Source organism: Grammomys surdaster, unplaced genomic scaffold (assembly GCF_004785775.1).
Source record: "Grammomys surdaster isolate TR1022 unplaced genomic scaffold, NIH_TR_1.0 137, whole genome shotgun sequence".
In the NCBI taxonomy this organism is placed as follows: domain Eukaryota; kingdom Metazoa; phylum Chordata; class Mammalia; order Rodentia; family Muridae; genus Grammomys; species Grammomys surdaster.
In genome coordinates this window covers 7066750-7079459 of record NW_021604595.1, presented here as the reverse complement: position 1 = coordinate 7079459, position 12710 = coordinate 7066750, and the positions used below count along the sequence as shown (strand labels likewise).

The 12710-nt window shown below is 45.2% G+C and overlaps 1 protein-coding gene across 2 annotated transcripts in view; it reads left to right on the top strand.

Moving 5' to 3' along the window:
* Phactr1 (phosphatase and actin regulator 1) overlaps positions 1-12710 on the top strand; it is a 278883-nt gene that overhangs the window by 229621 nt on the left and 36552 nt on the right. For both annotated transcript variants that reach the window (XM_028763224.1, XM_028763223.1), the window contains exons 7-8: positions 530-777; positions 2410-2566. In XM_028763224.1, coding sequence (XP_028619057.1) covers positions 530-777; positions 2410-2566 — 405 coding nt within the window. The remainder of the gene's footprint in view (positions 1-529; positions 778-2409; positions 2567-12710) is intronic.

Here is a 12710-nt window from a genome sequence, read left to right as displayed (position 1 = left end):
CCTGTGACTGCCTGCTCAACCCTGACACGGTCCTTGGAAGACTACTTCCTGTCGGTGGTCCATAGCCATGCCTACCTTGATGTCCTAGCATAAGGCTCAGCCTTCCATTTATCTCAGCTCTCCCCTTCCTCTGGGTCTCCATCCAGATCATGTCAGCTAACTATCCTCACTCTGTTCATGACTCTGCTCTGCACAGCTTTTGAAAACTAGAACCTCACTTACTAGCCTCTATCTGAGATCAAGTTAATCCTTACCCTGGTTAGAAGGTAGGTAGAGTTGCAAAGGAGCCCCCCCAACCCCATCACTGGTTCAGAGTATGCCATCTAGTGGCCATACGTTGTTGTGCACTCATAGCCATGATCCATCTAGGGTTCTTAGGTTTTATTCCAGGCTACCACCTCTACCAGGGAAGTATTGCCCTAAAAGGACAACCTGTTGGATAAGCAAGGTATCACATTGCCTGAGTGACCTTTGTCTCGGAGATAGGGACAACTAAGGTGGACTTCCTCTTCCTTTTCTTTTTATGCAGCTCTGAGCAACGAGTCCCCTGTTCCACTTCTTACCACAGCTCTGGTTTGCACTCAAGTGACGGCGTTACAAAAGCAGGACCCATGGGCCTTCCGGAAATAAGACAAGTGCCAACTGTTGTGATTGAATGTGATGACAATAAGGAAAACGTGCCTCATGAACCCGACTATGAAGACTCGTCCTGCCTGTATGCCCGGGAAGAGGAGGAAGAGGAGGAGGATGACGATGATGATGCCTCCTTGTACACCAGTACGTGCAGGCAGGCTTTCCATGGCAGTGGGGGAGGGGGAGCATGGGACCGTAGAAACAGCAGAGAACAGCTGCCTGAAGATCTGCTTTTAAGTGAGCCTTAGGTCACAGGACAGCTCAGGTGACTTCTCCAGGCCCCTTAAGCAGTAACGAGAGAGCATAATTCTCATGTATACAGTGTCATACATAGCTATTTTATCACCCCCTGCCTATGCCTTGATTGCTTTCTTGAAATGTAACCCTCTTTTCAAACAACAAGGGATCAGGAAAGGAAGAGCTTGAAAGTCTTTTGCATGTCTGTAAACCTAGCTACTATATATGCAGTAACTCATCAGCTTTAGAAAACCTGAATTTAAACTCTCTCTCTCTCTCTCTCTCTCTCTCTCTCTCTCTCTCTCTCTCTCTCTCTCTCTCTCTTTCTCTGGTAATCTATCATTCTGACCATAAATAAGTAGGATTTAATGGTGCAAGGGATAGCTATAGTCGATGTAGAGCAATTGTTTAATCAGTGAATTTGTCATAACAACAGCCATCTGATGCCTGGATGGTGTGCTCCCAGCAATGAGCTAAGACTGATTGTCCCCATAGCTCTATCTTAAAACATGCTTAGGACATCAACATGGTCCCATTTTCCTGGTAAACGGAGATCATGGACAAGAAAGAGTGAAGGTGCTGTGGGAAAAAGAACCAGAGAGGTGCAGTCAGAGGCTGCAGTGACCCCGGAGTGGAAGGGGCGGCCGCTGAGCCTGAGTGTCAGGTGGTACCTGAGAGTTGAACCCTCTATGCCAGCGTGGCTCATATTAGTGCACTGGACCTTTAGAGCCAGATTATTCTCTGTTATGAAGGTGACGCTGAGGATCTCCACCAGCTAGATGGTGGCAGGACCAATTTCCTGACTGCCACCTAACTAACCTTCAACATCCCCAAATGCCTCTGGACGTCTCCCAGCTGCTCACTAAAGAGCAAAGTCAACTCCAGTTGAAGCTGTGGATTTATCAAAGTACAGTATGCTCAGGAACCTGTGTATTCCAAAGAAAGAGCGATCCCAGAATATTGCTCATTTCACAGTCCTTGGCCCTGCTCTCGTCCCCCATGGTCCCACACTGACCGCACAGCATTATATTACCTCCCTTGAGATGTCCTGAGTTCCAGGAAGCTGCTCTAGTCTGTCTCCTGGCGATTCCCAGCGTCCATGTCACCCCTGAGCCTCTGCAGATGTGGATTCCCACGAGCCTACTGCCTGTAGGCATACCCACTCTCCTGGCGGCAGCCCTCCCCTGTGGAGCCTTTCCTGGCTGCCAAGACCTCTATCCTGTCTGTTCCCTCCCCTCTATGGCACTTCACAGCTGGTCCTGTCCTCCTTTGTGATGCTGCTGCAAGCTGGACATTTCTGAAGGGAGAGATCCAGTCACAGGCTCCCCTTCCCTCCCAATATGTCCCATACTCACTGTGTGAGTTGTCTAAAGCCTAGTAATGGCGGCAACCCTAAGAACTTGGACTTTAGTGTTCTTGGGTATTACGCCTTTGTGTCTCTCTTCCTGCCTGTTGCTTTATAACCCGCCCATGGTTGGCCTCATGGCCATTCAGGCAGAGAGGTGTCTCTGTTAACTGACTAATTTCTCCCTCCTACAGGCTCACTGGCCATGAAGGTCTGCAGGAAGGACTCCTTAGCCATCAAACTCAGCAACAGGCCCTCTAAGCGAGAGCTAGAAGAAAAGAACATCCTCCCCAGGCAGACCGATGAGGAACGACTGGAACTCAGACAGCAGATTGGCACCAAGCTCACCAGGTAAGAAAGCAGCAGCCCCGCCCTTCTGACCCCTGGACAGTCTCTGTGGCTACAGTAGAAGCGTGTGGTCTCCATCACTAACCTCCTTCTTTGTGTCTCTTAGCAACTTACTGCATACAGAGCCAGCGGATAGCAACTTGTCTTGTCCCCAAGTTTGCTTGTACAGTCCCTCCTCTTCACTAAGCCAAGTATTGGAGATTTCATTTGATTCAAGGGTTAGGATTGAAGACCTGTATGTAAAGGAGTTGTGGTCTGGTTAACTATAGAGACAATCAAGCACATTTCATAGTCAAGAGTTTGGTAATAATGCCCCGTCTGGGATGCTTCTTAAATGGTGTTTATATAGTTATTAAAGACATACATACATAGGCATAGCTTTGTGTTGTAATGATGTTTTAATGTAGTATGTTTGTCATCTAAATATAAGTCTATATAGTATCAGGTAACATTGTTGGACACTTATTATAAGGGCATACCCCTAAGCATTTTATATTATATAACATATGATATATGATATGTAATATATAATATGTAATACATAATATGTAATATGTAATACATAATACATAATATGTAATATACATATTAATATATTATATTAATCATATGTTAATATATAATTATATAATATACAATGTAAAATTTATATAATATATTATATATAATCATTTCTTCTTTTAATTTCCTGTAAGATAGGCATGCTAATGCTCAATTTACAATTGAGGACATCAGACTTAGAGAACTTTAGTTAGTCTTAGTTACTTTTCTATTATTGCATATTACTATAGATAGATTCTTTCTCATAATTAAATTGGTTTCTTCCTGGAGGATGTTGTGGTAATGATACGGGGCCCTGTGAAGTAATCAACACTGATATGATTTAGCATTGGGAAATATGGTCTTCAAATGAGGGAAACAAAAGTATCAGAGCATACCTATATACATTTTCTCATGCACTTATTCGTGTGTGTGTGTGTGTGTGCCATTTATCTATCTCATTGAAATGCAGTGGTGTGGCTACCAGTATGGTTATCTGTATTGGCCAGTGATAGTTACAACTATCTAGTAAACTCAAGCCATTTAGACACCATGACTGTCAAACAGTCATCTTTCTATAGACTAAGCTTAGCCTCCATGAATTCTCAGCCATTGATCTTGTCCTCTTCCTTCTACAGCTGCTCAAAGCACCCACAATCATCCATGTTTAAAGTAGGGGCAATATCCACTCTCTGTCTTGTTGGACATGACAATACCCTAGGTATTCCCAGGCTTACTCCTTCAGGTGGCATATAACCAGAACTGAAGATGGGGCAGTACGTGGTTCTGAACTGACTACTGACCCAGAGTGTTCTAGTATAAATGTAGCTGAAATGAGGCTAAACTTAGGTGGGGTCAGGCCTGGGGAAAAGGAAAGGGTTGGGCCTGGTCCTTCCCAGAGTTCCACCCATGCATGTAAAATATCTTTTATTACAGATGTTTCTTCTTGCCTCCCACTTCCCAGACTTTTCTATAGAACAAACAGAGCCTGTAGTATATGGAGGCCCAGCGTGAGATTTCCCCATGGATAGAGTAAGATTCCAGCACATCTGGTTGCCTAATGTAACATTGTGGGAGATGACAGACAGAATAGAAGTGAGAAATGAGGAGAGGAAGAGATGAGAGATACAGAAAGCAGTCCTGCCCACCCTGGTGTTGACGAATACATGGAAAAGAACATTTTTGTTCTCTAGCATTCTTCCCAAAGAGAAAATGCTTCTAGCCTCTCAACACACAACCATATCTCACCACCATAATACCCTGGCAGCTATGACCAAACTTCAGAAGGCGGAAAGGCATGGCTATCCATGTTTGGAGATATTCTGTGTTCAAATGTTTGTCCAAGAAATCCTTCCTCTTACCAACACATAAATATATTTTGTTTACCAACACATAAACCCTAGTGGGAATCCATAAGAGCCACTGGGAGCAACCATGGTGTTTGTCTATCCCCAGCCATCTTTTGTGGTGGCCAGAGGGACGCAACAACCAAGGATGGAGACAGCAGTGGGGAGAGTGGCTGTCATTCAAGGCCCTTCCTTCTTTAACTAGAGTCTTTCTCTCCTATGATAAGACCTTTGGTGCTATAGTCAGGTAATGGGGCCTGAACCCAAAGGAGGAACATCAGGGCTGTACAGCGTTTCATAACTCGGATGGAGAAGTCACATCTGCATGGCATGGCCATCCTCAGAGCCATGGATTCACACTCAGAGAGTTTTAAAGATTATTCTCTTTAGAATGAGAATGCAGCTCTATTCCAGCCAGTCACTGATTCTGAAACCAGGGAAGAAAGTATGGATGAAGAGAGTGACCAAGCTGTTCCAGATCAAGAAGCCTAAACTTTGTGCTCTGTTTCCTTAGTCCTCGCCCCACAACCCATCTACAAAACCTCCCAGACTAAAATTCTGATGACTGTGTACATGCACACTTTGTGCTTTGATATTACACAAAGCGTAGTAAGAAGAATGTAGCAGTCTGTCTGAGAGCTTGTCAGGTTGTGGCATTCTGTGTGACAGCAGAAATATACTAGAAATCATAAGCTCCATGAAACCCCTCAGCGGAGTCTGTGGTCCTCATGGTGTGAGCAAGAAAGAAAGCTGTGCTTTGGCCTGATGGTTTTAATAGCATGAGGAAAAAAAGGGGTACAACACTCCAGGAATAATCACGGCAAGGGACCGTGAGCCAGGTGCAGTGAGGTTGATTTTTGCAGAACCTTCCAGCATGAAAATAGGGCTTCTACCTAAAAAGCATAATTTACCGTTCTTCAATTAGGGTTTGATTGTATAGTATCCCCTATGGACTTGAGCATTTGAACACTTGGTGTCCAGATGGTAGTGCTGTTTAGGAGGGTTGCAGAAACCTTAGAGTAGGTGGAGCCTAGCAGGAGGGAACGAGATGCTGAGGGTCATAGCTTCTCCTTCGAGCTACAGCTCTCTGCTTCCTGCTCGGCTGAGATGGGAAGTCATACAGATGAAGCCACTCTGCCATGACCTCAGCCATGCTTCTATGCCTGTAACTGGGAGCCAATGAAACCCTCCTTCCCCTTAGCTGTTTCACTAAGGGATCTCGTCACAGGGCTGAGAAAAGTTATCAGTTAAAAAGAAACCATCAGGATTCTTTTTATAACAGATGGCTGTGTCAGGCATCCATGGATGGAGAGGTATGGAGTGCCCTTGTCAGTCAGCCATGGCTGGAGAGGTATGAAGTGCCCTAATTAGAGAAGGGAACAGGAACTGGAGGTTATACATTGTTGTTACTCCTTATGTATACAGACCCAGAACTTCAGAACAGTACAACAATAACATAGGAGTGAACAAGTCTGTCTCCAGAGAGTGGGACAGAGACTGCAGAACTTCTATTTTAGTTTTTAATTTCCTTATTTATACACCATTAAAATGTGCTGGCACATCCGTAATAGTTTCCTATTTGCTTATTAGCCACAAATGAATAGCGTGCAGCTGTGTGTGATGGCACACACTTGAAATTCCTGCTCTTTGAAAACAGAGGCAAGGATGCAGGAGGATCAGAAATTCCAAGTCATCCTTAACTGCACAGCAAGTTCAAATCCAGCTTATACTACACTTGGCCCTGCATATGGATGATGATAGACAGACAGACGGACAGACGGACGGACGGACGGACGGACGGACGGACAGACGGATGGATGGATGGATGGATGGATGGATAAATGGATGGATAAATGGATGGATAGATAAATGGATGAATGAATAAATGGATGAATGGAGGATGGATGGATGGATGGATGGATGGATGGATGGATGGTACTTGTTGGGGACATGCTGAAATTCTTATTGGTGAGAATGCTTAGAGTCCCTTGGTCTAAGAATTCCTTACCCAAGCCATGTGAACAATGCTTTTCTCCCCACTAACCCCTAGTCAAGGGAAATATAGAGACCTCAGAACATTTCCTCACTCTAACCAAGACCCCACTGTGCAAGTCTGTGCTACTTTCTCCCTGGATGTCTTCTAGGGAGCTTTGAACTTGGTCCTTAAGAAGCAGTCACCTTGACAACAGAATCTTAGAGGCCTAGCTCTCTTCAGGAACCAAGTTTTCCCTTCATCTCCTCCCCTCCATGATGTTCCATCCACATGACTCAATTGTTTATTTCCAGTTGAATTTAACACTTAGGAAAAAGGAGCGAGGGAGAGGTGGAGTCATGACTCCCAAAGGTCATAGGTAGGGTGCACGGTCAGAGTAGCCTCCCGAGAGAGGGGGAGCATGCTTCTTCCCATCTATGTCTAGTTTGATGCTGATTTATTGGTAAAGTGACTGCTCAGGACCACTGCAAGTGGGGTCATCAGGGACAAAGCAGCCAGAAGACCCATGTATGCCCTGACTGTGGCCATAAAGACCCAGCGCCCCCTGGGGGACAGCCAGCATTCCAGCCTTGACTTAGCCTCTTCCATGGGCTTCTGTGCCATTTGGATCAGGTGGGAAGAAAGGCCTGGGAAGAGACAGAAAGCAGAACGTGCCTCACAATAGCCCAGGATCCTCTACTCCACATCTGGTTTGGCAGTAGATGATGGTTAAAGCAGCCTGTCTCCCTCTTCTCTGTTAAAATGCCACCTCCGGGCCAGGGAGATAGCTCCACCCATGAAGATGATTGTCACCAAGTTTGACAGCTTAAGTTTAATCCCAAAGACCCACATTGTGGAAGGAGAGAACTGTCTCCCACAAACTGCCCTCTGATCTCCTTCTGTGTAGCATGCTATATCCCACCCATCCTTCCCCACACACACATGTACATGTGTGTGCACATAATAAATATAATTTTAACAACTAAAAATACCACCTCCCATTCAGAGATCAACTGTTAGCTTCTTTGCCGTCGTGGTTAACCAGACATTTTTCAGCTCCCACTGGAGCCACAGAAGACAGAGACTGCACTTGTAGCTGGACAAAGCTGTGTTAGAACCTCTGAGAAGGAGGGATGTTTGAGTTTAGGATGGGACTTTCTCCTTCTGGGGTCCTTGCCCTATACCAAACATGGTTCGTGTTATTTGAGACCTTTACCTATTTTTCTTCCCTAAGACCAAAGGAAGATGCCGGCTCAATTTAAGCCATCTGGGACATCTGATGGCTGAGGATGCCATGAGAAAATTTCATGGGTTGTGTAGTTTGCACAATAGAAACATATTGTCCCCAGCTCTGGAGACTGGCAGTCTGAGAGCAAGATGGCCGTCTGACAGACTTCTCCCGCAGGCTGAGGGTCAGACAGGCCTGTGGCTCTGCAGGCTACAGCACTCATCCCTCCCCGGCCCCAGCCCCACATCCACTGGGTTACTGGAAACTTTGGGGTGTTCACTGACTTTGTTTTTACAGCCAAGTCTGCCTTCAGGTACAGATGACATTCTCCCTACATGGGTTCTCATTGTAAAGAGGCAGCAGCTATGATGGACTAGAACCCATCTTAATAGTCTCATTTGGAATTGGTTGCCTCTATAAAGACCCTGCCTCCATTCTCAAAGGTTCTGAGGGTTAAGGCTTTAACATATAAGTTGGTAGAATACAGAATTCGCCTCGGGGTACTTAGGAAAGCATCAAATGGCTCTAGAGAAGGGATCGTGACCTTGAGTGTGTGAGAGGACAGAGCGAGATTGTATAGAAGTGAATCTGGCAATTACAAGACTGCTACCAGGGAGACTTGGCAATGAGGGTGGGATGAAAAGCCCCTTACATTAAGGAGCCATCACCACTGAGATGAAGCGTCCTGTTGTTTGGAAGAAATGAACAGCCATTTTGTTGTCTCTTCTGAGGAAAAAAAAATTGAACTATTAAAATAAAAATTCCAGATTTCAGTTAGCTTTCCACTGCTATAAAAAATACCTGAAATATCATATATATATGTACATACATATATATATACACATACATATATATATACATACATACATACATACATACATGCTTTGACTCACATGTTTAGAGTTTTTCAAACTGATCAATTAGCCCAGGAGCCTATGGCTCTGTGGAAGGGCAGCACACTGTGGCAGGCAGGCAGCATATCATCATAGGAAGCACACAGAAAAGCAAAGCTTCTCTGGTCATGGAAGCCATAAAGCAGAGAAAGGAATCTTCCCATAATTCCCTTTAAAGACCACCCTCAGTGGCCTAAGGACTTCCCACTAAGATCCACTTCTCAGAGGTACCTCTACCTATCAGTATTTCTAAAAATACCACCGGCTGGGTACCAAGTGTTTAGCACATGGCTGATGGTGGATGTTTATCCAAACCAGGGCTATTTATAAGCCAACTGATAGGTTTGAAGACTGAACTTAGCCCAAGGCCCTCATCTCGGGCCTGCCCCACCTGGTTTCAATCTTGGCTCTGACAGCTGTCATCTATCCAGTGCAGAATATCCATGAGGCCTCTGAATGCACTACCACATTGCTGAGGTAACTACACAGGAACAGCCTGTGTGTCGGGAAAGCAGGCAACAGTCATGTTCACGTGCGCATCTGTAGCACCTTAAGAGTTAACACGTGGAGGGTGCAGACCGGCCTGAGTGTACTTTCTTGTTAGACAGGACCTGGAGAGTGTCAGTCCACATTTCTGCAAACAGTATTGCTTCTAACTTGCTGTGCTTTGGGGATTTAGTCGAGCGGCTCTCCAAACAGTGACAGGTGTCAACCGGAGGAGTGTGGATTACATAAAGACATCGGTTGACAGAGCTGCGCTGCCGTTGCTCTCTGATCCTTACAACTCACCAGCCTGGGAATTAGGAGCTGGAGTTAAAGGTGCTCCCGGAGGTGACAGCTTAAGGCTCTACAGAAGCCATAGAAACCAGCACGGAGCACCAAGGACTGGGCCAGACATGTTTTAAAGCATTCAATTTCTCTCTGCTATCCATATCACTAGGCTCAGTGTCGAGACGTGAGGAGATACCCTCTTCGTGTTTGCAAAGAGCGTGGTGAACCAGTTATGGGAGGGTGGGAGAGTTGTCTAATCTTCCCCATGAAACCTCACTATTTCTTCCCTATTTAAGATTGACTAATATCTTATCCAAAAGGCATTTACATCTCTACGTTATGCTCCAAACATCCCGCCACATCATTACAATAAGCAGCATATAAAATAATAGGTACTGAGCGTTGTTTGCCTTAAAGTCATAATGCAGCACTCAAAGGAGAAAAAAAAATGAAACTCATTTTTTATGCTCATAGCCCAGACAGTAAGATACGGCAATCTCAACTTCTAATGCAACATTCATGGTGTTTATTGTTTGGTAAGATTGACGCTACAGATCTGACATTCCAGCACCTACCTGCAAAGTGGAAAACAGCGTGTCTCCTGGGGGCTAAGGATGAATGCTGGGTGTGAGCAGGTATCACCCCAGGATAGATAATTTCGTCTTCGGCAGAAACACTTTCCAAAAATACAAATACCAATCAGAGGTTGTATGAATTCTATACGGCCTGAACTTACTTAGTATCCCTGGGTGCACAGTGCTGTGAGTTCCACTTGGGAGGAAGTAGGGAGGACAATAGATTCCTAATTCCTTGCACACCCAGATCATGCATCTTTATCATCGTCATCATAGTTATCACTGTTGCCATGGTTATTTGGGCTGTGGGGGTGGCATGGAAGAGGACATGCTTTGAGGAGCAAGAGAGGAATGGGGAAGGGAGCTGTGGTGTGCCTGTTTTCAGAGCCACACAGCCTGGGTGGGATTGGCTTACACCAGGTAGACATTGTCCCTGGATTCAGTCAGAGCCCTCTTAGGACACTAAGAGGAGAGGCCAGTCCCCAAGCTGACTCTTCCTGAGGGGAGCATGTCTGTATGAGCCTGGCTTGACTGTGGTGTTTTGCTGTGATGCGTTTTTGTTAACAACACAGGGATCTAAGCCTGGAGACATGGCCCAGTGGTTAAGACCATGGGGTACTCTTGTAGAAGATCAGGATTCAGTTCCCAGCACTCATATGACAATTCACAACTATCCCTAACACCAGTTTCTAGGCCTTTGGTACCTCCTTCTGGCCTCCATGAGCATTGCATTCATGTAGTGCACATTACAGACGTACAGGGAAACCATTCAAACACATAAAATAAAAATAAACCAATCTTTTAAAAATACACACAGTGATCCTTTGAGGACAGAAGATAATTTTTTAGCATCCACATCATTTATGAGTTCACTGCACAAAGAATTGTTTATGTAAGCTCCTCAAGGAACCTGAACCCCCTGCAGGATGCTTGCTTCTCCATGGGCTGCTGCAGCCAGGTTCCCAGTGGTTTCTTCTTGCTGTTGTTCAATGGAAAGGGAATCCCTAAAGAAAGGTATGAGTGAGGTGCTTTGGGAGAGGGTGGAAGGAAAACGCACATATTTGAGTATTCTACTTTTCTATCTAGTGATAAAACACTGGTCAAAATTAAATTGGGGAGAAAAGTGTAAGGCGTTACACTTCCAGGTGTAACAGTGCATTGTCTAGTGAAGCCAGGGTAAAAGCTCAAGGCAGGAACCTTGAGGCAGGAACTGAAGCAGAGACCATGGAAAAAACTGCTTACTGGCTTGCTCCTCATGGCATACTCAGCTTGCTTTCTTATAGAACCCAAGACCACATGCCTAGGATGTGGCTCCTCCCACAGTAGACTGGTCCTTCCCACATTAACCATTTATCAAGAAAATGCTCCCACAGTTGTGCCCAGAAGACAGCCTAATGGGGACAATTCCTTAATCAAGGTCCTGCATCCCTAGTAACTCTGGTTTGTATCAAGTTGACAAAAACCAGCCTGTCCATAGAGGTTCTGGCATGGATAGCTGGTGACTCCTATCCCAGGACTCATGGTGGCTGGACATCTCAAAGCCATACAGGCCTGCTGGCTTCTCTTTCCATCTCAGCACAGATATTGAGAAGCATGTAGTAAAAACCGAGCTGGTGGATGTCAATATGATGGATTCTTGACTGCCAGTGTGCACATGTGCATATGTGCACATATATTTGTGTGTGTATGCCTGTGTGTGTATGTCTGTGTCTCAGGGGGAAGGGGAGTCAGTCTGCAAGCCACACCCAGGATGGTGGGGAACAAAGTCACATCTCTGTCAAGCACTTGAGCTCTACATCTGTGCCCCACAGCTGCCCCAGAAGCCTATGCATTTTTCAGTAATGTAGTCAGTGTGAGGTTCAGAAGAGTGGTCTCAGGCCAGTGAGAACAGATTGAGCTGTGTTTTAAAATTGCAAGTTTTTTTTTTTCAGAAGAATGGGGCTGTCCCTGGAGATCGTGGGTCTTCTGTTTTTCAATTTCATAGCTTGTTTTACAAATGCCTGATTATATCAGCCACATTTCAAATTTGGGGTGCACAGGTTGAGGGGGACACAAGTACATTTGACTGCAGAGAAAATGAACTGATAGACTCCTCTGAGCTGCTTTTCTGGTCCCATTGTCAAAGCTTCTCTCGAGTTAGGTTAAGGAGACTCTCCCAAAACTGGCCCATTACAGCCCCCAGTTAGTTCTCAAGTTGGTTTTCTCCTAAACTTTGTTGAGCAGATCTTCAGTGACATTTCTTATTTGCTCTTCACCTTAGCACATAGCAAAGAGCAAGCCTATAACTCTTCAACTACTTGGCAAAATAACAGTGGGGTCACCCCGACCTTGTGCAGAGACAACTCTTGGGGCTCTGGTTCTGAAGCTGTACGGCTTGAAAACCTTCTGCTGTTGTTATAATGCATTCCAATCAGGATCTTCTTGAATCATTCTCATCACAGCCTTGCAAGGTGGCTAACACCAGAACTCTCACTTTATATGGGAGGAAACTGAGCTAATGGGTCTTAGACACCCTCCATGGTAAAGAAAAGCGCCTCCTCAATCCAGGATTTTCCCTATTTTCTGGCATATCTGTTAGGAGAAATTGACAGTTACCCTTTGTTTTTTGCTGAGCAGATTTTCCCTCCTTGGCATGTGTGGCTTAGTATGTACCCTGTCAGGTGGCGGAGCTTAGGAAAGAAGAAGAGGCACAGAGAAAAAAAGAAAGAAGATAGAGGATTGTGCTACCTCCAGGGCTTCACTGAGCTTTGCAATATTTCTCATAATGCTGTCATTAATTAACAAGAAGCTCTCAAGCCCTGACAATGGGGCTCAGTTAAGTC